We start from the raw sequence: 26879 nt of genomic DNA, 5'->3' as shown, positions 1-26879 counted from the left end.
CGACTATACTCGTTGCGTTACTATACCTATCTATCCGGGATGGCCAACGTCCAGACTTTGTGCGATTTGCCAATCTCAAAACTTTACCACAGAATTAAATGAAATATTTTTTTACTGGGTGATGTATTTTTCTTTGCCTTGTCGCGATCGACCGGTTGGCCATTCTTGCTATATATATACTGGGTAAAAAACCATCATTCAAACGAGGGGAGAAACTATTCTCGTACGGTTTTGCACTCTTCAATTTTTCTTTCACCTGTCCGCTTGTAATGAACGATGTAATTAGATTCTGGAAATCAATTTAAAGGTTACAGCTGCGCAGAAACAAATTAGGTATAAACAGAGTTGAGACTATTTCCGGCAGAACGAATTACGTCACTACTCATCGAACCACAAATGTTAAAAAAAAAAAAAAAATCCCGGTATGGTTCTTCATTAGAATTCGATCTGCAATATCACGCCTATCATAATTAACAGGGTGGATTAGAGGAACCGTACGATGAGGTTTTTGCAACCGAGTCCCCTAGCTTCGAATCAGCGATAAACGGGCACCTCGTGTCGCATACCAAATTGCACAAGGGGATTTCCGGATAAAGCTAAACTCTGTATACCTATGTAGGTATGTGCGGGGAGTAATCTAGACAGTAAGCAAGTGAAAGGGGAAAGCGAGAGGGAGAGAGAGAGAGAAAAGGAGAGGGGACGAGATGGTGCCTATTTCGGCATCGACCCAAGCAGGCTGAAGCATCTTGAAGCACTGAAAAGCGGCACTTGAGCAACCGAGTGCTCTGTGCGGCCTCCTCAAGAGGAGCACCTGTTGGAACACCTCTCGCCTAGATTGCCGCAAATAACAGTCGAATTTCGCAATTGTCCTGAGCTTTCTCTACTCTTCTTTTATTTTCCTTTTTCGTTTCTATTTTCTTTGAAAATAATCAGGAACACCCGGTTGATCGAATAAGTCATTCCAGAATCCGATCCACAGCACGCTTTACAATGTTAATTGTGCAGAAGTAATTGATGACTTTGTAGGTATATATAAATTATCTGAATATGTATGAAACATATTCGGGTGAAAGGGGACCGATTATGCGAATCATGTTTGACAAATTGCGATAGAAATGTATCCTTGATCTTTGCTTAAAGTCAACTCGTACATAATAATTATTCCCCTTGATAAGCGATTAGCATACACACAACTATGTATAATTAAATGTTGCATTTCGCACCGTATGACTGACTGTCCGATTCGATAAAATAATAATAGTAATAATAATACAGTAGAACCTTGGTCATCCGGACCCTGAATTATCCGAATCATGACTTTGTTTTTACCCGAACGATCAATTAACGTTGGCTCAAAAAAATGTATTTTTGGTGCGAAATGTACATTGTTGCTCGGTACAAAATGTGGAACAGTCGTTCGTCAATTGATTATAGACGACTGTATAAAACCAAGGTAACAAAATGAGCGTTCGATGTGTGAAAGAGGTTCTATATGTATTCGATGCTTAATATGGGCTGTTTGTCGATTTAAATTCGTGTTGTATATATTATTATACGTTAAGATGAAAATTGCTTTTGGTTATCCGAACTTTTGATTATCCCAACTAGGCTCGGCCCCAATTAATTCGGATAATCGAGGTTCGACTGTATAATAATAAATGTCCAATGGAATTATCTGTAATGTAATTTTTCGAAATCTGTATACTGTACATATATACCTGAGCGGATAAATTTATAGATGTTTAAATGTATCATACATGTATTATTAAATATGATCGATAGATATATTTGAATGAATAATAACGATGATAAATCACCAATTCATATGATTATATACAATGTGCAGGATCATATAGTGTTAAGGCAACAGAAGAGTATTCTTAATTAGAGTTATACTTTGTAAATCTGGGGGAATTCTTACGCGAAAATCAAATAATCGATAATATGCATCTATGTTTTTTATAAGTTTTAAACCTAGGTATTAATCTAATTACATAGGTAGGTACATAATACCTATAATACATAATTGCGAGAATCTCGTGCGAGAAAGTTATCGTCACTGCAGATCGACTGACCAAAATTACTCAAATATAGATATTAAGCTGGAATGGATAGAATCAACTTTTTTTTTAATGACAGGAATGATTTAATTTATATTAAATGAAACCCACATGACAATTCTTTCCAATGTTTTAATAATTGAAATAGCAAATACCGATAACGGTGTTTGTACATCGCATGTATTCATTACAAATATATGTAAATTTATATGATATCCTTCACAAGAAAAAATACTCTCTTTGAATGATATGACGATTATCGATACCGAAGCAAACAAAGAAAAAACTAAGGTATATTACGCCTAAAGAAACTCAAAAAGGCAACAAATATCGGATACGAAGTGCAGGTAACATTTCGCTAGGCGCATCTACTCGATTGAATTGAAAGTTTTGTTCTATGCGTACATAGTGCGCCTAAATATATTCGAATTTAAATCACTATACACATTATCAATTACGAATCAAGTTTATATTTCTTTGCGAAAAATCTAGTTATATTTTTTTAACTATCAATTACATTGTACGCATTAGTATTTATAATGAAATTGGAGGAATAAAATGCCAATACAACTAACGCATTGTGTGTTACATGTGTACTAATTATAAGTACAGGCATAAATTATCTGTGCACAACGTTTTTTCGGATGTAAATAATCCTATAATTACATGTAAGCGTCATAAATAATAATTGTAACATCAACGTGAATGTAAATTTCAGTTATATACATATACCTACACCATTAATACGTATATGGAATAAATGTTCCTTCTTAGAACTGATTATTATTTATATTAACAATTGCAGTTTTAGCACATCTGTTAGTCCATCAAAATAATGCCTCAGAAATTGAAACAGAAAGAAAAAAAAAAAAATAAGTGAACGACTAATTCATTCCAAATCGCCAAAAATTTGTTATTTCTCATCTAACTCTTGTCGCGGAATTAAATAAAGAAGAAAGTGCCGAAAAGAATAAAGTTTAACGGTAGACGTTATAAACTCGTAAGTATGAAAGCATATTTTTTTAACCGTTCCAAAAGTAGGTATAATAATAATATAAAAACTCCAAGCCAAGAAAAGTGTAATAAAGTTACAATATAAGGAGTTTTTACGTGAAGTTGAAGGAAAACTTTTTTTTAGCTATCAATGAATATCCGTGAGACAACCAACAAAACTCTCAAGTCATTTACATGCGACTTACCTTCCTACATACCATACCTCAAGAGTGCAAAATAAGAAACAACAGAGAATCTCGTAACCAATATAATCGAAACAAAAGATACGAGGATACAAAAATAGACAGGGAAACAGTGACAAAATTATACAGAGTATAATAATTATAATTCTTATGATATTCAAATGATAATACCGCAGAAACGCTTGCATTATTCGTAAAGAAAGGAAGAAATAAATTCAACGGAAACACTCGTCACCCCCTCGAATTTCGACATCCTAAAATGTCCCGGTACCACGTGATTGACACTCCTGAAGGCAGAGGTTACGTCGACGTCCAACATCATGCCTCGAATTATTCCCCTTCGTCGGCCTCTCCAACTGGAAGCCCCAGGGTGGAGCATTTTTCTACAGGTCAGTAATTTGAACAAATTTTTTGTTCTCATCTCTAAAATTTGCTGTTTCCCTATTTGCAATCCAGGAGATTGTTCGAATTTATTTAAAATGAATGAAAAACAAGTTCACAAAGATGTGCGTAAAGCGTTTCTTACCATTTTCTTTCACTAGACACGTTTCATGAAATCTCGAGTTACTAGTCAAATAATCCAGATAGGTACAGTAGGAGATATTTCCGACCAATTAAATTTCTCACCTCGTTAAAGCTCCGACCAACTCGCGTCGCGTGGATCGTGAAAAGGAAAGATTCTGCACAGAGGAGGAACCGATGTGCATTAGGAAGTGGGAAGTTTAACTCGTTTATGTGCACACCGAACCGTGCATACTAAATGTGCAACTACCATTTGATACCACTGCGAATGAACGCGATGATAATAGTGATTAAGTGCTCAACTAACTCCTCGTTTTGCCGGCAGTGAACTTTGAGCACTGAATTAGGTGCTCCGAGGTGAAAATTGCAACTCGGTATCTCGCGGGCTTTGAAAAGTGCAGTTGCATTAACGTCGTTACTTTTCGACTTCCTTTTCACCGTTACATTTGCATATGCAAAAATTCACATGAATGCCATCATTTAGGTAGAGGAGATCCCTTGTTCCCGGACATAGACATGCAACTGGGTATGATTATCGGAATGAATTCTGGTAACGGGGGCAAAGTGAATTTGGAAAACGGGCAGCAGCCCGACGAAAGGCTAAAGATGCGATTGAAATTTTTGGAAGACAGCAACACGGTGATGCAGACGCGAAATCAGAATCTCATTACGGAAAATAAGGCGCTCCATAGCCAGTAAGTGAACGGGCTGTTTGTTTTTTCTCTTTTTTTTTTTGTCGCGTGACATAATGTTCTCAGGTGTTTGTGTGTTCCCTTTCAGACTTGAAAAAGAAAGTAAAGCTGCAGACGAGCTCAGATCACAAATGCAAGAGACCCTGGAGGAGCTGAAAAAAGAAAGATGCAAAATCAAGGAAGGTGTAAGTTATCTAATTAAGTAGAGTTCAATTTCTTCAGACATACACAACGCATTTGAACCCGGTGGTGTGTCAAATCCCACACTTTCTTGTTTGGTATTCTGAAAAAATTGTATCAGCTTTAACGATTACCCCATGCATCGGTTTAAAATTTTATTTCGATCGTCGATCGATCGCCCAGTCCGTTACTCAATGTTTGAAATCCGTCAAAATTTGTATAATACTGTTAATGCATAGACAAATTTGAGGGGTTGATTTTTTTCCAATAGCAAAGCAAGCACACGGAAACTATGGATGAAAATACCTCAACAAATGGTCTTATCTCGACGATCGGAAGGAGCGTTCAATGTTGGGCCGTTTGTCTCGGCTGTCAGCGAAAAATCGAAGGTCTCGAGACCATAGAACCTACGGTCACCATAACGAAGTGAGGGCGAGGAAACGGAGTTGAAATAAAACAACACTGTCCTAGTTTTTTTTCGTCTGTAAATTTTCGTTTAAATCGTTTTTGTGTCGGTCTGTTTAGAACTGAGCTTGAGAGCTTAGAAAGCGACATGCAAGCACTGAGAGACGCGGTTGTTGCCAGAGAAGAAGCCTGGGACAGAGCCATGGAAAGGGAGCAAAACTACAGACAGCAATTGGCGCGCTTGTCTGCGGAGACTGTCACTGCACGTCATCTTTCAGACACAAGACACAGCGAACTTGAAGCAGTCAACGTAGCTCTTGCGGTACTAAAATGCGAACCACGTTATTTTTAAGTTTATTTTCATGTCTCTAACTAAGGGTGAGCTGTAAACCGCGAATTTCCGGTGAGTCTCACCGCCCAGCGCCAGTAAACAGGCAACCGAACTTACATTTGAGGTCTATATTACCATTTCTTGAAAGAACTGATTTGTAGCGATATATTTTCAGAAATGGCAGTGCAGACCTCAATTTCAACTTCGGTTGCCTATCGGCTGGCGCTGAGTAGAGATTCGTCGGAAAATGCGGTGAAAATCTCCTTTACCTATGATGATTTCTAATCTTTATGTGAACTATGTTTCAGGAAAAAGAGGCAGAATTGAAAGCCACACAAAAGGATCTCCTGAGTCTGCAAAAAATCGTTGTCAAGTTCGAGCGACGTCAGAGGTTTGATAATGGCGCAAAATAAACCTAACTCTTCCACCCTTTTCTTATGCACAATTAATCTACAGGAATATATTGAATTGCTCGAATGCCTTGATAATTAATTGCACAAGACTGATTAAAAATTGCAATATTTATAACTTTCTTTCTTGCATTCGTCACGCAAAAGTCTGCAGATTATACATGAAAGTTGCGCAGAGAGTGTAATAATAACAGTCTAAGCAAAAGTCGCTATCAACTATAACTCGCACGGTCAGCTTGATCCCAGTCTGAAACACCTTGCATCGGGAAATTTTTGAATTTAATTCAAACAGGAATGCGATAATGGCTGGGAATAATTTCCCTCGGTTCGATTTCTCTCAATAACAGAATGAAATAATTATTAAACAAAAAGAAAGCTTCGCGCTAACTTTACAAAAACGAAGAGAGCTCGGAATCCGCCAACTAAATTTAATGTCGCCATTTGCCAACGTCAGTAGCTAGACTAAATACACTTGTACGTCGCGCTGAACGCTGACCGAGCAGTTGCTTTTTGCGCGTTATTACCGGATCAGCATAATGCAGCGTACATAAATTCCCCAGGGATCTCGAGGACAATTTCGACCTCGGAAATGCGGAAGCGAACGCGAACCCGATGAGTGAAAAGGAAGTAAAAACCATAGAAGAGATTTTGCGACGACAGGCTTCCGTCAAACCCAAATTGCGCTCTCGTACCAGAGGCACTTCATCAATGCCACAGAGTCTTCAAACCAGCCCGAGATCCGCCCGAACAAGAGATTCAGCACCCGGTGGTGATTCCGGTTTCGAACATTGATCACGTAGTTCGACATTCTCTCGTTTCCGTCAATCTCTAATTGTGACCGTTCTGTGCAAAGTACCGTGTAATTGCTTTCAAATAAATGATCTTTGCCCGAAGTTCGTCGTTTTCGATTCAGAATCACTCGACACAATCATCGAAATTAGCAGTTCATAAATATTTCTATATATTATAGAAAATTCAGATACACAGATACCTCGTTATTCTATCGACTTTTTTTTCTTTTTCGACCACATCGCCATTTTTCACGTACCACCAATCGAACGATCGTCGATTATAATTCTTACGTTCAAATTACTTTCTCATTCTGCACGACGTTTGCCGCATACATAGATATACCTATAAGATGTACCGCAAAAGGGAATATTAACGGACAATCGATTTTCTGTGGGTAAAAAATTTCAGTAATACATCATTTTTAATGAGCCTTGGGGTAGAAAAACCTCGAGGGTTCAATGGAGCGAGTTAACTTAATTGTGAAACTCTCGCGTTCCTTCAGCCTGCCAAATTTTTTCGTATATTGAACAAATTCCAAGCGGTAATTAGCGGTTACAAATTTGTTCAAATCCGTGAAGATCGTTCTCTCTCGATTCATAAACTGGCAGTATCACAATCATGTCCAAACAGTACATTATTAACATTAATAATTGTAAAATCGGATGAAAAGGATTTCATACGGAAAATCTAAATTCTATTTGCAATCCTGTTGACGATGTATTATTTTTGCCGCAGTTCCAGTGGTTGGAAACATGCGATGAAATACATGCCTGAGCACACAACTCGATCTATTTATGAAGTTGAAATGGTTGTAAAGACTCGTATTATACATATTTAACATCAAGGAAGATTGCGGTGATCGTGGGATGGTTAAAGGGCACGTATAACAGAAAGTCACGTGACAGCTAGAAACTTCTGCCTCTTTTTATTTACGCGAAATGTACGTTTTATTTTTCTCCCACGTCTCATAATCTACTGCGGTATCTACTTAGGGTTCCCTGCGCGAAAACATGTTATAATTAATTAAACGCACTGTGATATTGTAATATCTTTTTTACTAACGTATTTATAAAATGTCTGTTGTTCTTCGGATTTTCCTTTGCTCGGGTATGAGTAGCATAGTTTTTGTTCTTTAATCAGTTAAATTGGAAATTGCACAAAACTCGTTTCGACGGTCATTTATGCGGACGAGTTATTGTGAAGAATGCGGAAAATTTTCGTAATAAATATGTACTTGCCACGTGACTGAAATTTTTGTGAAATTATGAAATGAATTTTTTTTCGTCCTAATTATTCAGCTATTTGCTGACGTCCAATCTTCTATCCTGCATTGCTCAATTATACGTAATATCGCACCGAAATAATTCCTCAGGTTGGGGAAACGTGTTACGCATTTTCAAATAGACTGATATACAGACTTCATTTGAACCCTGGAAAGATTCCTCGTCTATAATAAGCGAACTCCCACAGTTACTCGGAAAATAAATACTCGTATACCTAAGGGCAACGGTCAGAATCGTGTAAAACGAGATGATCGAGTGAGCAATAAATAATTACACAAAGAATGAGTAGCAAGCATTACACAGAGCTTCTGGAATCAAAATAATAAAACAAAATATCGCGCGCGTATCGGTTTAAAGTTGACGTAAAACCGAGCGAGTGAGTGGGGGTTGAAATTTATGGCTGACACATCACGTCCCGCGTTATAAGATTGACAAATATCACCGGCGTATTGAGGCAGTGTTAATTGTCAGTCGAAGAACGGAAGATCAGTCGTTGAAAACTTGAAAAGAATCGCATCGCGCTCTATGGCCGTTTGAAATTCCCGCCAGAATCGCGCGCCGCTAAAATCAATGCGAAGGCGTTCGGCGACAAGCCGTGCAGTGGAACATCGCCTGCAAGCGAGGAGGCAGGACCTCCATTGGAGCCTTGCACCTCTCTATTTTCGTAAAGAATATTCGAACGCATTAACCGAAAGGAGAAAGTTATGTGAATAAGTAAAATTCGGAGGTGACAAGCGGCATAAACAAGACAGAAATATGCCGTCGCAGGACGATATGGACCTCTGCACCGACAAAGTTCTGTCGAAAGACCGAATCCTGCAGGAGCTGACCAAGGCTGTCAAACTGGTAAGCTGTCTGCTAGAATTCGTCTTCCTTTCCGTAAGATCGGCGCCAGATACGTCAGGCGACGATGATGTTTGATTCATTTTTACCCACCAAGGCTGCGAAAGTTGCGCCCGCAGATGCGAGTGCCAAGTTATTCTCTTGTTTTTACCAGTCTAAATATTTTTCAACGTTGCGTTTGTACACATTATACGTTCGCTGGTGTCTTTTCTTATTTCTTCTATTTTCTCTTTAATTTCTTGGCCTCGTTTGTATTCTGCTCTTACGATTCGCTTATAATACGAGGGTTTCATCGTTCCGCAGTGTTTGCCTATAATCGCCAATCACACGCTGCCGTTTATCGTCGGTCTCTCCCTTATTTATATTACCGTCGTAGTTTAGCATCAGCCTTACCACACGCCTCCAAACACGTACGGCTTCATGTCATCGCCACCGAGAATTAATCCGCTTTTACGCCGATCTGATCGACGAATATTTTCGCACAACAGCCAGCTGGCTGGCTGGTTGTGTTGATTTTATCATTTAAATCGCTAAGCTTTTGTCTTTATAATTTGTAAGTATGTACAATATGTGTGTTATGTGACAATAGTATTCTCTCCTACGGTTTTGCCAATTTTTTCTCATTGATTTGTCAATACTCTCGCTTCTCGCGTCGATTCGCAGCGATTCGTATTATATATATATACGTTCAAGCACACAACGCATACGAATACTATGTACCTGCAATGTAGATATGTAGTGCGTCTAATCAGCCAACCAAGCAGTGAGTAAGTGACTAACCTTGACGGTCGTTCTTTGTTTCGAATAATTACGTCTATCCCAGTTATTTTACAATCCAACGGTTTACGAAAATTCGTCAATCGTGCGAATCATCAAACCATACCGTCGAGCCCTACTTACAATCGTGATACACACTCAAAAGTCAAAACATCGAGTATCTCTGTGTAGGTGAATCCGTTTTTATTCCCCGTTCTCATCCAGGCCGCCATATTGGATTTCCACAATGAAATACGGTGATGTCTATGAATTTAGAAACCAATCCCGTAGCCCCGATATTTGCTTAAACCAGACGAACTTTCGCTTTAAAAATACTTGATTTTCAGTGATTCCATTTAATTTTACCCAGAATTGATAAACCTGCAGAAACTATTGCAAATATCAATCGAAACACGAGCTGTCACTTGATCTGCGGTTATGAATTTTTTAATAATTTACTACGACATAGTAGGAAAATTTATATCCTAATAGGTAGTCAGGCTGATTTTGGTACAGCTTAAATTATACTTTTACAAAATATCAACTCGAAACATAACATAACGGCTGTGGAAACTGGTTTCAAAAACACGAGCATAATTTGTAACCTCAAATTTAATGACAGTTCGTATTTGTCATCGAATATAATCATACTGTCCACATTCTGTGACAACAAGTTTTGTGCTAGAAATCTTTTATGCGGAAATTCATATGGCTTAAGTGAGTATCTGAACTATCAAGTTGTTCAAAGAATTGTGAAAATCTTTTAACAGTAGCATAGAAATTGAATGCAATCGCTCACATGGTTTTTAATTTATTTCACTATTACTTTTTAAACCAATCATAAGAAAACAACGAAGAAGAATCACTAGACAAGTAACACCGACAACAATGAAAACACTTACATGCCATTAAGTTCAAGTTCGTAACGTTAATGTAACAATAAACATACTTGGGAAAAAACCACATTTCGAAATTTAATGATTATCGAAAATTTAGTGAACTGTAATTGAAGCAGAACACAAGCTCAAACTATATAAAAAATGCAACTATATCTCTCAAAACTATTGCAAAGTTATAATATAGTTCTTTCTTTTGATACACGTCGTTACGTTAACATTACTAACTTCAACTATATTACCCACCTATTATTTCTGTTTGCCGATCTCTTCCCAAGTTACCACTTGGTAAAAACAAGCTTTTATGAGTTTCTGTGTCCCCGTGTTAGGTATACGCTCAGAGCCTGCACGGTACGGTGGTCCTGGACGGTGATTCCTGGTTGGTTTATTGGTTAGACCGGGCCTTGAGACACGGATTGCGTGTAGAAAGGCACGGATATTGGGGAACAGCAAGGGAACTAAGTCACCAAGACACCGTTGTGGTGATACATGCGTTGCAAAGCGTACTAACTTCCATTGGAAAAGGTACACTTTATCAAATAAAACGTTTACGTGTTTATGTTTACCAAAGTAACGCCGCTCGATACATTTATTTTGCATTTTTCTTATCCAAAAATTGCTCTCGATGATTAATGGATAACGACTTTGAATTCTTGTTTCCTTCTATCAGAAATATATCTTTCAAAACCTGCAATTGTTTGATATTTTATAATTTTTGAAAATAATTTTTGAAAGTACTTTCCTTTTGCAGGTTTTTGATGATTTAAAATCTGACACTGAAATTTTATTCATCTCACAAAACTGTAGCCAGCCAGCCAGTTTTCCTATTTAATTTGATATAATGGAAAACTCTCGAAGATTTCTATCTGAAAAATGATGAACATAATTTTACCACTTGTAGTACCTTCGTAGGTATGAAAAATGAATTTTAATAGAAAAAATTTCTGGTCCCACTATCGACTGATCAAGAAGAATAGGTCGATTCTTTGTTTGCTATTTTGTGCTTAAAAGCCTATACGAGAAATGAGTATTGATTATATTGCACGGGTAATTCCATTTCTCCAAGTCTATCCAGCAACCCGTCACCAGTATACTCCCTGCTTTTGCCGGACACCTAATTGCAGCTGAGGCTTTATCATAATGTAACGAATCTGTGGCTTACCTCTAACAAATCAGTATTTGTTTATTTGTATGAGTGTGTATTCGCCTGTGTAATTTTACCACTGAAATTGTGTGTACATCATTTGCTTAAAAAACGTATTGTCATCATGTAAATTTGGATAATATGTGTACATGACATTCTTTATCAAACGCCATGCATCACTGTTTCTCAAAATTTACTGAAACACAAGATGGTGGAGTGAAAACTAACTATTTCCAACTCAGTTTGTGTACTCAGTTATGCCATTTAATTCATAGAAATTGTATCCATGTAAATATTCAAGTGTTGATATATTTTCTCTTTTAAAATACACTCATGTTCTTCAAATAGTTCGATTGACGAATATTGATTCAACACTCTTGCAATATGTATTCTCAACAATTAGCAACTATTTCAAAGGTAACCGTAACGACGAAGAACGTATTTATAATTCTTCACCCATTCTCCAGTTATATTTAATTTGAATTCGTGATAGAAATTTATTCCCATCTTTAGTGAAAAAAATATAGTAAGGACAATTAGTTAACTCTACTCTGCGGTATTTAATTATTTTTATTTAATTCTGTTGCCCATTTATTTTAATAATTGTTATGTTTACTATGTATACAAATCTATTTCACATCTATTTACTTTTATTCAGTGATCATACAATGACGTCATTTTTCTACAGGAGTGTTACTTCTATTTCATATAATTCTCAAATATCGTGTCTCAAGAAGTATATATCATTCTTTGTCAATACAGGTAGAGCCTGGCTGTACCACACTCTGAGTGAAGGAAGTTTTGAGAGTTACTTAGCCTGCCTTCTGAGAGACGTTAAAACGCTCCAGAAACAGTATTTCACCCACGCCTTGGTTCGGGATGTCGATAAAACAATACAGCTTGTGAATCTTCTAGCTGGTCTTGAAAATGTGTCGTTCACATTGCAATTGGTAAGACTTTGGATATACATTTCGATGAAAAATCCTGACTTATTATGATCCTGAAAGTTCACCGACCTCGACAAGGTCTAGCCCGAATCGATTGACCAATCAATGTCGAACATTTGATCGATAAGCAATCAGCATTTGCAAACATTGACGAGCCTCCAAGGTGCAGCAGTATTATAAATGTAGTTATAAATGCGATAAAGTTTTATTAATTGTTATGATAAACTCGAAGAGAAGGATATAAACAGACAAACTTTACTGCAGTTACAGCGTGTTACTATAGGCCAGAAATTACTCCCTACATTTTATTGAGTATCTTGGTTTTTTAATTATACATTCTACACCAGAAAATATCTGACAAAAATTGAATTTCTAATCAGTTATACAACTGTTGCAACGATTGATGGCTTTGAAAGTTCGAGACGATGAGTTGCACACATTTATGGACCCCCTCACAACCTTCACTGAAGTACTCTTCTTTCATTCTCATATCACCCCATGGTTACAATTATCGAATGAATAAACAACTTTGTTAACATAAAGAACACGTAGCCTGAGCTATTTTATTTTTTTCTTGATAGCAAGGGCACCGGGTTATCGTGGTGATTGCGTTCACATATTACTTGTCCATTAATCGTCTGTAGTCAGTAAATGTGCAATGCTTATTGCGAAAAGTTTTTCAGGAAGGTATACTTACTTATAGTAGTACTTTTCCATCGGTAAGCCTAGACAATACACACGTTGTAAATTTCCGCTACTTTATCCACCTAAAATGGATTAGAATTCTTCAAACATGCGGAATCGTTTTAAAGTATTCTCAAACCCCGTAACGATAACGTTTTATCAATTTCAGGATGTCACATATTTGGATATCTGTAACTATATGCCCCAGCGGCCTATGAGTGGCTCTCCTTCTGGAACTGCGTTATCTCTGCATCTTCGATCATCGAGCGTATCTTCAAGTCTTGCTTCTCCAGGAGACAGCGGTGTTGCTTTCGATAGTGACATGGATCTGGCTAACGAAACTGATGTTAGTAGTTACAAGGAGGTGAATTTCACAAATCCTGATCATATTGAAGTGAATAATTGATTGAACACTTCGCCAATAGATTCGACTTTTACACAAAATTTGTTCTAGGAGGATTCTTCCGTCGAAGATGTTCCAAAGTATCGTCACAACAATTGTAAAGTCTTTCCAAGTAATTGCGACCATGATAATAAAACAATGAAGCGAACGTCTTCCTCAAGCGATTCAAGCGAGGATGGTAAAACTCCTATTCAGTGCCCAACGATGGTGACGAAATTTCAAAAAGGCATAATGACGAAAAGTGACATAGCTAATCGGAATATGAATAAACTCGAAGAAAGCGAACTAAACTGCTCCAGTCTAGATACTCTGAAGGATTTCAGTTTCTACAGCAAAAGTCTGGATGATTCAAAGCTTGACAAAGTAGTGAATAACGAGTTTGAAAACAGCGCCAAAGATCTTAACAAAAGATACAGCCTTTATGGAGACGGCAGCTACTGTTTCAAGAAAAATATAGATCCTCGAAACTCGTACGTCATAAACAATGACACTAATCTCTTGGAGCTGAGCATGACTATATCGGACTGTGACAATACGGAAGCACCTTACAGCATTCTTAACACAATAAACATGACCGATAGCAGCATAATGTCGTCATCTGGATCGGATCCTGTGGTGCAACGAAGGCAGCGCAAAAAGAAGCGCAGCGATACTAAAAAACGGGTTAGCTTTCACGAAGATATACTAAAGACTATGAAGCTGGAAGATGACGAAAACTATGCAGATTTTTCGATGAGCTTTTTGCCACCTAATTCCGTGCAGAAAAGAGACGTGCAAAAAGGTCGGTACAGCTGGTGCGGTCACGGAGACTCGCCTTACGTGCAAAAAAACATTATCACACGAAATGCTAATTCGGATTATTATTCGTCGGCGTCGTCTTTGAGCACCTTTGAAAATGATAGTGAAAAGAAATTGTTTCCACCAAAGATGTGCAGCGAAGCTACCTGCCAAAAGAATTCCAAGTGCAGTTGTGACTTATCCTTGATCGAACGTGGAGCACCAGAGGGTCAAGAAGATCCGGGAAAAAATTTTAGACCAAAGATAGAGATTGAACTCGAAGAAAACGAAGCACAGGAGGCTTACATAGCTGAGACCCAATGCGGCAACATCATTGAGGACGCTCTGTCGAAGGTTGAGATGGAGAATAAGCTGAATCAGAAAAAGTATGCAGGGTCCAGTGATTGGTCCGACTTGGACAGTACGACGACATCTACGGATATCGACGATCGTAGAAATAGCAGGCATCTTTCGTCTCCATTGAAAAAACGTAACGTCACTGCGATACTATCGGGAGATGCCAACAAATTGGTAACGTCGCAGCCCCTGCGTCAAGCACCGTCGAAAAGCTCACTGCTCAGCAGATTTTTGAGATCTGTTACCGAGCGTAAATTTGAATCAAAGAAAGTTAAGAAGCCGCCAAAGACAAATCCGCTCTACATCAAAGGGGTGAAAGCTAATCAAGATTCAGTTAAAGATTTTAATGATAATCTTGAGAAAGAGATTCAGGAGAACATTGCAGCTGAAAAGCAGGAGTTTAGTGGCGAGAAAATAGGGCTGAAACTCAGAGAAACTTTCAAGCGGCATATATACAGAGACAAAACTGAAGAACTCTACAAGGTCTACAAAGTGAGAAGTTCTTATATGACCAACGGGGAGAGTAAAGCTATGCTGGCATTGCTCACGGATAAAACACTGTATTTGACTGGATCAAAACTGGATCATTCTTACAGCAATCAATTTGTTATTCCATATAATGAGCTCGATGTAATTATGGTGCGTGTATAAAAATTATTTTTAACTCTGACTTTTCCCACACTTTTGACGATAGCTATGCAAACAAGTCTTGAGTTCCCTCAAAGATACTAGCAATTAGTTGTTATGAACACTTTTGCAAGTTGTACGACTTTGTCACAATATGCCCGATTATTGAAATGAGTTTAATAATGCATCTCATCTCTCTTTATTTCTTAAGATTGGACCAAACGCACAAACGATACTGATATCGAACGCCGATTACGAAATGCAGTACTTGTTTTCAACTGGCAGCTCACAAACTACGTCTGAACTAGTCGCACATTTAGAAATGGCCATGCGTCGTTCACCGTCTAAACCCCAGCTACCGGCTGTCAAGGAGCTGAGATATGAGGACATGCATACTCTACGGCATGCAGTCCTTGAAGAGACAGCTGTACATCCTGTAAGTTTGTAAGATTAAACTTCGAAAGTACCCTGAAATCAAGGAAGATCGAAAATGGAACTTTGAAAATTTTATGTTTCAGGATGAGAAAATCGAACACTACAGTCTCATATACATGGAAGATGAACATATGTCACCTCCGAGTACGCCTTGCGGTCCGATGAAGGAAGGTCACCTGATGTTCAGACCCCATACCTATCAACCGATGTATCCCAATGCTCCGACTAACCCCTGGGAAGCTGGATACTTCGTTTTAAAGGGTGGAGTGGTCTACATGTTTACTGACTCAAATCAACGACTTCCAAAACGCGCAATCCCACTGAAAGGTGGCCTGTGTCAAGGGTGCAGAAGAATTCCAAACTCGCACAGGCCTCACACGTTTGAAATACTTCTCAAACCAAACAAATCTTTTCAATTCGCCGCACCCGACGAATACGTTGCCTCGGAATGGCTTCAAAGTTTCGTACAAAGTGCCTCGGGTCTTTTCGACAGTTCGGAAAAGAAGGAACCCCTACCGTGCAGCCTAGTAGCTACGACAGGGCATTTAATCGCGATGAAGGAAGCCTTTCCTGGTACTCAGAGAGGGCAGACCCTCTCGTGTGCCTGCGTGCAAGATCTGACAGCGTTTCGCGTTCCGTTAGCTCAACAGTCGTGGTGCATTCTGGTGAGTGTCGTAATTTGTTCTAGAAATATTTCATACAATGATAACTATTTAATTTATTTCAGGAATTTGCCTGCAGAGAAGTTCACGAAAGCAGTGGCGATTGGGTTATCTATTTTACCAATTATACAGAACTGTGCACTTTTCGAGAAGTACTTCAAACCCTTTGGGCAGATGCAAATATGGTAAGACCTGATTCACTCCTCATGCCCATTGTCTGTTGTACAACTGATATTAAGCCTCCTCACTTGATCACGCAGGGTGACTTTCCAATGGTTACACTTCCACCACAAGATAAACTTCATCGCCGTTGCTCAGACGCGAGTAAAGACCTCGAGCTTGCTTGGCAACACCTGCTACCAATGGTAACCGAGTAGCGGGTAGATGTACTCCGAAGTAAGAATATTTAACAAACCACGATATTTCAGAATCATACAATTCTGCAATTGCTTTTACGGATTTACATTGATGATCAGAGTATTCGATACAACGCACGAAACACGCGTGAAAAAACTCGGTTTGTCAATACGAAAAAGGAAGAAGAAAAATATTAATTTCTTCGCTACGAATGAAAGCGGAAATTGGAGTCTGTTTTGTGATTTTAGGTGAAATAACTTGAAAAAAAACTTTCACGTTACAAATCTAGTTAAATTATATCTTTATTTCTATGCTAATGTATTTGCATAGTATAAATACAAAGCCCATCTGATATAATTGTCTCAACAAGGTAATACGCTTTCAATAGTTTTAATAATTATTCAATAGGAGAAATCGTTATTTAACATAGTTAATGGGTGAGTTTATTTGCAGGCAACTATTGAATGATTGGAAAATTAATTGCAGATACTAGCAACTGTAATAACAGACTGTAATTATTTATTTTGAACCGGTATCAGAGATTTCTGAGAAATAGGTACTTTGATAGAATGAAATAATTTTATAATTCTTGTGATTCATTATTTATTCACCATACAATAATTGCTGTGAAACAAAATTTCGGCAAGATATTTTGTAAAATGCTTTGACTCCCGTCAATGCAAGAATCCTAAAGTTGCAAGCTAGATGGTGTTCGTAATTATATTTTCATGTACAAAGTAAAGTGAAAGGCAGATTTGACAGACTGTTACAAAGAAGCGAAGATTCTCATCTCGGAAAATGCAGTTGTTCTGTCTATTAAAGGGATAAAGGAAACTAAGTTAACCCTAATGTTTTTATACGTGAAGTTATTAATCCAGTGCAATATTTTTTATTTTTATTTTTTTGCTAACCATTAGAGATAATAATCCGTATTTCAGGCTCTAGAGAAGACTGTACGAGCTGGCAATTGTAAATTAATTATCATTACCAATAATGCAATGAGTGTCTATATTATATACCTATACTCACCCTTATACTCAAAGAATTATTTAAATACGCATTTTAGTCGGAAGTCTTTCAAGCAACTCGTCATGATAGTAATAAATATTAAACATCACAATGCCCGACGGAGTTATATTCAACAACTTTAACAAAGATAATACTCTATATTATACATGATGCATAATTATAATAAATACATGTAGAGGCGTATAATTAACATTAGTACAACATGAATACTAACATTCCTAACACAGTACATAATGTTTTTTTATCAGTTTATAGCAGTTTTCATAGTAATTTAAGAAAAATTCGAAAGCAAAATCTTTAGCGTAGTTAATTCATTCATGAAAAGGCGAGGCTACAAATAGGGTTGTGTTTAGTTAATTGTAAATTTATTTTTTATTGTCTAAAACGGAAATCGATAATATTATAATCAATTTTTTATTTATAGTTTTTAATTTACGGGTACAGTGGAGAATAGTAAAATGTATTATATGTAATAAGGTGCTTTAATTGTTTGATAATAATCACGTTATTGTACCGCTGCGTCGAAATTATAGTTTCCATAAACGTACCGATTAATTGCATAATTTCAGTGACTATTCATTATCTATTTAATTTAGAAAACATACGTGTTTCATGTCCCCACAGTTACGAAAACGCCTTATTTTTATTAATAGAAAAGTTTTGGTGAAATTTGGTGAAATTTTGTCAGCGATGTATGATTTTGTTATCGATTTATAAATCGTACAGCAAAAACATCCATTAGTCAACATGCTTGACAGAAATGTGATCGGAAGATAGGTTTACGATACGACATTAAGGTTTAAACAATAATAGTTGGTAATTCAGAGTATACATAAATCAACCAAAATATACCTATAAATATCAAGTATTTGTGATCCTCAAAAATACATATACAATAAGGAATACCAAACTTGGTTTGTAAATTTTGTTTCATTGTCTGGATGGAAAGTGTCAAAAGATACTTATCCTATCTTCACACAAACTGTTCAGAATTATAATTCAAAATTCGAAATATATTCTGTAAAGAAACAAAGTTAAATTATATAAACTAGTCAAATAAGTTTTAAAGTTTTTATTTTTATCCTCTGACTTACAGGTACATACGTATTCTCTAAGGAGGAAAAAAAGAAAAAAGTTAAACACGATTCGCTGGATGACCATTTATTTCCAAACTTTTATTTACAATAATATTGCCAAATTATCTACACCGTTACGCGATTACTGAGGCACGAAGTGTCCCTGTGCTTTTTTATGCGATTTAATGTTCTCGATATCAACGCCAGGATACTGTTGTTTTACAGCCTCTAGATCCAAGTTGGGGAATCGTTTCATCAGATGCATTACGTGGTTACGGTCACGGCTGAAAATTCACATTAATGAATTTGTGATAATTGTGTGAAAAATTTTGAAAAGATGATGCATCTTGACAGAATGTTTTTGGATGATAAAATCCTGAAAATATCCTTTGAGTATCTACACCCGATCAAATATTTAATGTTATTTAATGAGGAATACTTACTTTCTGGCCTTGCGTTTTTCGTTCCATAACTTTTCTCTGTAAAGTTTGCGGAATTTGTGAGCAGCATTGCCGCTATACCCAAACTTGTGCGTTTCTCTCCATTTATTGTTCATGAATCTGGGAATGGCGTGTTCAGACATACGGTAATAATACTTCATGCCTGGGGAAGAATTGTTATGTGATAATCTTTACTAACGATAATAATCATAATAATTTTGAAAAAAATAACTGCCTTAGTAATACAAAATGTAAAATGGAGAAATGATCTTTTGACCAGTTACTGGTGCCATTAAGAATGACAGATTTATACCTAGTTGATTGTTAACCAATCTTCCTGGACGCTCTCCATCCTCACCAGTTTCAAGGAGATGGTAAGCTTTATTTCTTTCGCGGACAACTGTTTCCAGATTAGTCATGCTTTCTTCAACTTTATATTTTCGTTCTGGGTTTTGGAAAGTCTCATAATCTTTCTTGGCAGCATGTTCCATTGTCATAAGCATGTTGCGTTCTTTCAGTAAAACAAACCTGAAGACGATAAAAGTAATTAGAATTTTATAAGCCTCCGAATAATTTAGTAGGGATTTAGTATACATAAAACAAACCATAATTTGTGAAGATCTTCATTACTTTTAATTCTCAATTCATCCTTCCTCCAAGCTCGTCCAACTTTCACGTCCAGTTCACCCCAATTCTTTTTTTCATCAAAGAAATCCATAAGATCACTTCGTCTTGGTGTTGTGTGAACGTAGGCGCATCCATAATAAGGTGCTCTAAATCAAATTATAAACTGGTTTGAAAAATGTCTGACGATTACTGAGCAGAAACTTTGCTTGCTCGAGGATTTTCTACGTCGATACACAATCCTCGAAGAAATTTGCAAAAAATAAGTCGTGAATAGTAAAAACTGAAATGAAAACAGTACGGACCAAATTTCCAGGTACAATAAACTGATAAAAAATCTAGGACAATCATCGATTTAATATATTCTCAGCATATCACGTACAAAATCCTTTCTGTATAATGTGTTGTCGTGATTTATTGAACCCGGTAAAAATAATCACAGTGAAAAATTTAATTAGGTTATGTATTCTCTAACAACGCTAGATGAATTAAAAAAAGACAATTCAAGTGCATACCTTAAATGCGACACCGGAACTGACGTGCATCTAATATTTGGCGATAATGTGGAGTTTGTAAAAAGTTTCGAAACATTACTTATCGCCCTCGAAATATTCACGACTTTTGTCAGGGTTGCCATTTTGGCTCCGTCGGCCGTCCCTCGTGAAAACACAACCACAAACACTTCACGGAACCTGGACTACGTTCGATATGCAGCTTGCCTATCGTGAGATGCTTTGATTCAAATGAATTTATCCCGCCATATTATTATTTTTTGAAATTTCATCTGGGTGTTGATGAAAAACCTAAGCTTCGTTTATTTCATCGTTCAGACGGTTCAATCCATACAATTTTCATTCCGCTACTTAGTTTTCAGTACGTTTTCAGGGTTTTCAGATACATGCTTAGAGCATATATGTAACACCGCCTATTTAAAAGCAACTCGCCAGCCTTATCTGTATGCGCAGAAGCGTACAACACGGCGTCAGGGAAAAGAGTGGCGAAGATCAACCGGGAAAACACAGTATGTTTATTACCGCTGAAAGCAAGTGTATCTATCATTTCGGTATCGAACAAAATAAAAATCTTGATCAATAAAGAAAGTAATTCGGCATGCTTGTTCGTCAACATTTATCGAAACATCGAAAATTGTAATTAATATGTTTTTAAATTTAGTGAAGATATGTTGGCCGCAGGATTTAATTGAAAATTTTTGTGCATCTCATTAACGTAAAGTGGATTTGTATTTAATCAGGTCGAATTGCAGGATGTAAAGTTGAATCGATAATTCGATAAGCTCTGAACAAAATGAAACCCTCGTTTGGTCCAATTAGGATTTATCCAATAAAAAATAAACTATTTAATTTTGCTCATATTAAATCGAACGTGTATATATAGTACATTTTGCAAACGTGTAATTATGCGATTTCCACAAACAATTATAAAGCGTGCAATATATGGCTTGAAACAAATGCCTACACCTTGAACTTTATAATGATACTGCAAAAAAATTTCAGTCTATGCGATTATTTCCACTAACATCTGTTTGCTGCACCCACGCTCACAATATGCGCGACATATTTTTTATCGAATTATTTTTTGTCTACTACATGCACCTGGAATACTTAAAAATAGACGCTGTTAGCTGTACTGTGTTGTGCAACTTAGTTTGGTCGGAAGCTCCACGGTTTGGCGTGAGATAAATTGAAGCTGAGCTGTGGAAACTGGCCAATATCCTTCAGACATGATCCTAGTGGGTTATTGAATACAGTTTTCAATGCGGTTGCCGTTCGTGATGAAAGCATGGTACGTTGGACATGAAGCATGCACGACACGAAAGCTCGTCTGAAGCTTCGGCGACGATAGACGGGGTTGTACAACCAGATATTGAAGGCGACACGGGCATCAGTTTATATTCGTCAGGCTCAGCGTTAACAAGCGCTTCACTTTGTATAGTGTGCTGGTGATTCATTATGGCCTGTGGAATTTAATGAATCCATTACTGTAACGAGGCGATTGGCTGATGGCGCGCGCAATATGCAAATTACTTACACAAAGCTTAGCTGCAGACTTGGAGCCGAATTTCGCAAATACGATCGCATCGGAACTCGTATAATGAGTCTGAATATTTAAGGGATACTCACCGTAACATTTGTTTTCCCGAGAAACGTTCTGTGGCAGGATTGGGGATCCACATCCACCGGAAAATGAAGCTCACGTTCGACTTCCGCTCGCTGGCGATTTTTGCTGCGGCTCATAAACCTCGGGTCGGTAGTTCTGGATATGAAATCGATCTGGTGCAAGGCGTCCAGTGTCGGTGCGAGCTTCGAATCTATGATTTCTTTGTACATCGCCTTTTCTTTCCGAAGTTCAGCCTCTCTTGCCGCCCTCAAGATAGCATCCTGACTGTCCTTGATAAACAGAGCTCGCCTTTGTTGCCTCTGGAGCATCAGAAATATCATCTCACCGTCTGTGCGGATCGGCACCAGTCCAATCCTGTGAATGTCTCTGTAAACTTCTACCCATACTTGTCCCTGTTTCATCCCAAAGTAGTGATCTATTAGCAGCATCGTAATCTATACGGATATTGAAGCAAATTATAAAACAGTCATCATTAATTAGAATTGTGGAAGTTACGATCAATATTTCTGGCTCTAAAATCACCTGATCTTCCATGGGTATTTCTTGTAAAAGTATTCTGTAGTGATTCTGTGCTATCTCGTATCTCTCCGTGTTACGTTCGAGAATTTTACGAATCGCGTATATTTTCGGTCGACACGATCCTATCATGTCTTCTAACGCTGGACTCGTCGTTTGGGAACACTTTCCATGAAACGTGGCGAACCACTGATTTACACCCATTAATGGCAACTCGAGATCTGTTGAAAGAGATCGAGGTGTATATTTTTCACAATTTTAATAATCATTCTGTGTCATTGTCCTTTCTTGGTTGAAAATTTCTAATTTTTCTATTCTATTTTTTTTTTTATCAGAAAGAGGTTTAAAAAAGCATGGTACTCCATGGCAAGTCAATGAAGTTTTCTCTTGAGGGACATTTCGAACTGTTTCATAAAAATAACCATCAATGCAACCATCTTCAGTCCTCTTAGCCCTGATCTTCGTTTCTTCTTCCCTCCATATTTTAGTTAGCAATGACATGAGGCCCAGTTCTTTGTTCTGACCTCTCCAAGTGCAGAATTCTGTCTCATAGCCTCCCTCGTCACACATGTCGCAAAGAGCGCCCAAGAAAACGACACGAACGGGGAAAATCGTTGTATCTATGATGTCAAGGATGAGGTAAACCCCGCCCCGTTCAACGAACATCCTCAAGTTCGGCGAACACCACACTATGCATTCCCAGATGAACATACCTACCGCGATTGCAAGTCTGCACTTGAACATTAATGTCCGTTTTGCTTTGTTAATTTTATTTTTGTTCTTTACCTGCTGTCTGGCTCGAAGCGCAGCTCGGTTTTGTCGTAAAAGCATCTATGCAGTAGTCTCAGTACCATTTTAATACCTTGTTCTCCGTACATCGTCTGATAAGGCTTATTGTTCTTGATCAGAGCCTCCAGAATCATCATCGCGTGAGTCAATATACGTTGATGTTCAGAGTTAATAACGTTCACGGAGAGGACAAAGTGGATAATTTCTAATAAGCGTGCAAGACATGTTATCATCAGTTGTCATACCGCAACTATCTCTATTGCGATAAATACATTAAGCATACTAACTAAAAACTGTCCCAACCGCACCCTGATCTTGGAAATCTTTGCGAATAATTTCTTTATCGCTCAGGATGATGGCGTTTATCGTTTTCATGCAGTTTAAAATTAGCTGATTGTGAGAATCGCATCGCTTCAGCATACTCCATTCGAGGATCATCAGTAACCTGAAAACAATCAATTTACTCACCAGGTTTACCCAATTTTTCATCACTGATCCGATAGCAGCTGCTAGTACCTATTAGTTCCTCTGTATTCAATGAACTTCTCAGGCATCTGCGGAAGAAGAACTGCAAGCGCGTATAAAGCGTACTTATGTAAGTCCCAGAACTGTATTTCAGATAACAATTTATTCATTCCTTTGACGTCTGGATTGATCGAACTCAAAATACTCGCCATAAGCCTTCTCTGCTTCATGATCTGCAGTAAGATGAGGAGTTATCCTACCTACAGAATCATAGTTCAAAATCTTTCTCACCTCCACACTAGCTCCTATTTTGCTCAAATAACACATGATCAAGGTCAGGATTTTTTTAAACCGAAAATCCTCGTTAGAATTACCGAGCCTCACGCTACTCGCCCACGTGTTTTCGGTCCCGAATTCAGTCGCTACAGCGAGAATCACGAGGTCCTCGGCCAGTCCAGACTGGACAAATTTCCAATCGGGAAGAGTGGTAAGGACTGCTAACATTATAGCTGCCAAGTCATTTCTCAAAGTGACGCTGCTCCGATTCCGACCAGCACAGCGAACTTCTCGTTTAAACGCATGACGAAGACTCCTGCGGAAGGTTCAGAAAAGCTTTGTTAACAGATTCTTGAAATCGAATGAACAACGCTGGGTTAGTTTAGCGAATGAAATTACCACATCGCGGATTGGGACGGCGGTTTTACCAAGATATTTATATCTTTTGCCAACGTTTCCGGCGACATTACGGAATCCAACAGCGTCCATATGATGTTCGATATCAGTAACACTAACTCCGGCTGACAGTTCGCCCCCAATTCGTTCTCTGGGATTTCTGGTGTCGGTTTGTGCTTCGGTCTGGTGGCATGATTGCGATCAAGGCGGATCAGAATGTGCTCAAAAACTCCAGCCTCCATCATTCTGTAACCTGAGGCGGAGGATGAAAGTTCGAGTAATTGATCTAGAAGCAGTATTGTAGAAAATCCATTAAACGTACAACATTTGTGTGATATGGAAACAACCAGCAAGGTGGTCTCTAACATCCTGGGAAGAATTTCGTCAGTTGCGATTTCAAGCATCTCCGTCATGATAACAGGTAAAATGGATCCCTCGACGGCGCGATGACAGTGATCCAACTTGACGGTGGCAATGTGGCCCACTTTTTTCCTGCCAAGAAGTCTATGGATCGCTTCGTGGACCATAAAAATCTCGGGGACCGTTGGTAGGATCACCAGGAGATAAGCGAACAAGGTGAAGTAGTGCTCAAGTACTTCCACGCAGAAAAGTCCCTCCGACGATTTTTTCAACAGCGGAGGCATTCCACATAGATCCAGTATCTCATTCAGGTACTTTTGGTACTCTGCAACATGTTGCGCTTGCAGCGCCAGGAACTCGAGAATGCACATTATGTCGTCTAGGTCTTTTACGTACTGAGGACCAACCGGTTAAGGAAATCGGATTAATCGGGATTAAGTCCTCTAAGAAATTTACCAGTGACTGGAAAAATCGCGTTTTATTTACTAAACGAAGGATACGAATGCCTGCTTGTTGTTGAGACTGATAAAGTCGTCCAAGTGCTGACAAATTCTGAAAGTGTTGATACTGGTCACCGGATCAGAGACGAGTTCCACGAGCTTTTTTATCGTGCTACTCAAGTCTTTTTTGCGACAATTCATACCCACGCCTTCCAAAGGTTTCAGTTTACTCCTAGTGAGATCTGGGCAGCGACAGAGTTTCGACACATCACATGGACTTTGATTCAAGTTGTTTGAACCTTTACCCGCCATGACTAACGCTCTTAGTTTGGAAATTCTAATTTCTTATTTACCACTTCATAGCAGCACATTAATGTCAAAGTTTATCAGTTCTCTCCATTTTTTGATGGATTCCGTATTCTCTTGTTAGATTAGTTGACTCGAACGGGAATGAAGGGCGCTGTAGTCGATAAGTTTCCGATGAAAAACGTATTGCTTTGATATGATAATTTCGACGCGCTTGCTTCTAGACATTTCTGCTTCTTGTCTCTACATTTTTTGTACTCTGTATTAATAACGCGTTAAGTTGCCGCGGATTCAGAAAAAGATCAAGACCCTACATTTCCAAGGCGAACGAGTTCCTGGTCTTTCCTGAATTTTAGCGTGCTAGGGTAATAAAAATTACAAGCATGATACCGAGAAGTTACGGAAAAAACATGGAGTGACAGAAAACTAGAAGCGCTGATTAAATATTCACATTTCTTTTGACCACAGGCAACCAGTATCGCAACGGATGGGTCACCGTGTATGGTCAGTCCGTGCTCTTGTAAAGGATGGCACATAATTGACTCACAGCTGCAGTACATTGCACCTTTAGTAGTGACGTACTCGATTCTGGTTAAACCCCGACACTAGAACAGGTCGCTAACTTAGTAAGGAAAAACTTATGAAAGGATTATAGAAAATACACAATCATTGGTTTTTAACTTATGTAATTTATTCAAGGTGAATGCTCCAAGAATACATTCTTTCATTCATTCTGAATTCCGATTGGTGATATATATTATACCTATATGTACAGGTATAAGAAGCGTTTAGCGATCCTCAGTCACCGAATGGTAGAGAAAACCTGAAACTTTAGCTCTTTGCACTAACGCCATCTGCGGATGGTAAGTGCAGGGATACAGACGGATTGGTGGTCTCTCGGGAATTCGGTTCGACTGCAACCATGCTGAATTTTGATGCTGTATCATGAAGATATCTGCAAATTTTCTGGCAGTTTTACACCCCGATATTAGCTTAATATCGAAGTGCGTTGCATTGAAAATTTGAGAGAAAAAAACCACACCGTGGCCCGGTAGGGCAAAAAGAAATGGTCGTTGAGAAGAGTTATTCACGATCGCATTGGCAGTTAAAAATTCAAATCGCGTTCCTACAAAGTATATCCTCAGCGTCATAATATGTCTCCCTATGATGCCCGAACAGCTTATAGCCCGTAGGATCGTAACAGCAACAACTTGCGCTCGTTACAGTTCATTTAGGTCTGTCAGGGCGATGAAATACACGTGTG

General features: G+C 38.2%; 4 protein-coding genes across 6 annotated transcripts; 1 reads left to right on the top strand and 3 right to left on the bottom strand.

Moving 5' to 3' along the window:
• Positions 1-8347: 8347 nt before the first annotated feature.
• Positions 8348-16930, top strand: LOC124408515 (pleckstrin homology domain-containing family M member 2). Of its 3 annotated transcripts, none has more exons than XM_046885477.1 (9): positions 8348-8717; positions 10696-10891; positions 12273-12460; positions 13311-13505; positions 13596-15317; positions 15517-15741; positions 15824-16405; positions 16468-16587; positions 16663-16930. In XM_046885477.1, the coding sequence occupies exons 1-9, from the start codon at positions 8628-8630 to the stop codon at positions 16777-16779; spliced, it is 3435 nt and encodes a 1144-aa protein (XP_046741433.1). In that variant the 5' UTR covers positions 8348-8627; the 3' UTR covers positions 16780-16930. The 3 variants fall into 3 exon arrangements, with proteins under 3 accessions (XP_046741433.1, XP_046741434.1, XP_046741435.1); XM_046885478.1 differs by having other exon boundaries at positions 8349-8717; positions 13311-13487; XM_046885479.1 differs by lacking the exon at positions 10696-10891 and having other exon boundaries at positions 8350-8717.
• Positions 16931-18933: 2003 nt separating this feature from the next.
• Positions 18934-20618, bottom strand: LOC124408516 (39S ribosomal protein L47, mitochondrial). The gene is made up of 5 exons (XM_046885481.1): positions 20444-20618; positions 19910-20077; positions 19618-19832; positions 19308-19467; positions 18934-19148 (listed from the first exon to the last, which is right to left on the bottom strand). The coding sequence occupies exons 1-5, from the start codon at positions 20563-20565 to the stop codon at positions 19007-19009; spliced, it is 807 nt and encodes a 268-aa protein (XP_046741437.1). The 5' UTR covers positions 20566-20618; the 3' UTR covers positions 18934-19006.
• A 1081-nt stretch (positions 20619-21699) lies between these two features.
• LOC124409138 (cilia- and flagella-associated protein 69-like) lies at positions 21700-23327 on the bottom strand. The gene is made up of 4 exons (XM_046886558.1): positions 23006-23327; positions 22590-22804; positions 22070-22501; positions 21700-21903 (listed from the first exon to the last, which is right to left on the bottom strand). Exons 1-4 carry the CDS (start codon positions 23325-23327, stop codon positions 21700-21702), a joined length of 1173 nt encoding a protein of 390 aa, XP_046742514.1.
• A 38-nt stretch (positions 23328-23365) lies between these two features.
• Positions 23366-25621, bottom strand: LOC124409137 (cilia- and flagella-associated protein 69-like). The gene is made up of 6 exons (XM_046886557.1): positions 25370-25621; positions 24513-25264; positions 24129-24429; positions 23889-24070; positions 23681-23817; positions 23366-23577 (listed from the first exon to the last, which is right to left on the bottom strand). The coding sequence occupies exons 1-6, from the start codon at positions 25619-25621 to the stop codon at positions 23366-23368; spliced, it is 1836 nt and encodes a 611-aa protein (XP_046742513.1).
• Positions 25622-26879: the final 1258 nt, after the last annotated feature.

Source organism: Diprion similis, chromosome 8 (assembly GCF_021155765.1).
Source record: "Diprion similis isolate iyDipSimi1 chromosome 8, iyDipSimi1.1, whole genome shotgun sequence".
Lineage (NCBI taxonomy): Eukaryota > Metazoa > Arthropoda > Insecta > Hymenoptera > Diprionidae > Diprion > Diprion similis.
Note: the sequence above shows the minus strand (reverse complement) of the source record. Positions and strands in the feature narration are given on the sequence as shown.

What these genes read in the sequence shown, in the direction of transcription:
- LOC124408515 (XM_046885477.1), top strand. Translation starts at nt 8,628, where the DNA reads ATGCCGTCGCAGGACGATATGGACCTCTGCACCGACAAAGTTCTGTCG. An exon ending in TGACCAAGGCTGTCAAACTG is followed by an intron (nt 8,718 to 10,695) that starts GTAAGCTGTCTG and finishes TCCCCGTGTTAG; the next exon opens with GTATACGCTCAGAGCCTGCA. An exon ending in AACAGTCGTGGTGCATTCTG is followed by an intron (nt 16,406 to 16,467) that starts GTGAGTGTCGTA and finishes AATTTATTTCAG; the next exon opens with GAATTTGCCTGCAGAGAAGT.
- LOC124408516 (XM_046885481.1), bottom strand. Translation starts at nt 20,565, where the DNA reads ATGGCAACCCTGACAAAAGTCGTGAATATTTCGAGGGCGATAAGTAAT. An exon ending in GTTCCGGTGTCGCATTTAAG is followed by an intron (nt 20,078 to 20,443) that starts GTATGCACTTGA and finishes AATTTGATTTAG; the next exon opens with AGCACCTTATTATGGATGCG. An exon ending in ATTGGTTAACAATCAACTAG is followed by an intron (nt 19,468 to 19,617) that starts GTATAAATCTGT and finishes ATTCTTCCCCAG; the next exon opens with GCATGAAGTATTATTACCGT.
- LOC124409138 (XM_046886558.1), bottom strand. Translation starts at nt 23,327, where the DNA reads ATGTTCAAGTGCAGACTTGCAATCGCGGTAGGTATGTTCATCTGGGAA. An exon ending in TGAAGATGGTTGCATTGATG is followed by an intron (nt 22,805 to 23,005) that starts GTTATTTTTATG and finishes CTCTTTCAACAG; the next exon opens with ATCTCGAGTTGCCATTAATG. An exon ending in AAATACCCATGGAAGATCAG is followed by an intron (nt 22,502 to 22,589) that starts GTGATTTTAGAG and finishes ATATCCGTATAG; the next exon opens with ATTACGATGCTGCTAATAGA.
- LOC124409137 (XM_046886557.1), bottom strand. Translation starts at nt 25,621, where the DNA reads ATGGCGGGTAAAGGTTCAAACAACTTGAATCAAAGTCCATGTGATGTG. An exon ending in TCAACAACAAGCAGGCATTC is followed by an intron (nt 25,265 to 25,369) that starts GTATCCTTCGTT and finishes GTTGGTCCTCAG; the next exon opens with TACGTAAAAGACCTAGACGA. An exon ending in CAAAGATTTCCAAGATCAGG is followed by an intron (nt 23,578 to 23,680) that starts GTGCGGTTGGGA and finishes CACGCTTATTAG; the next exon opens with AAATTATCCACTTTGTCCTC.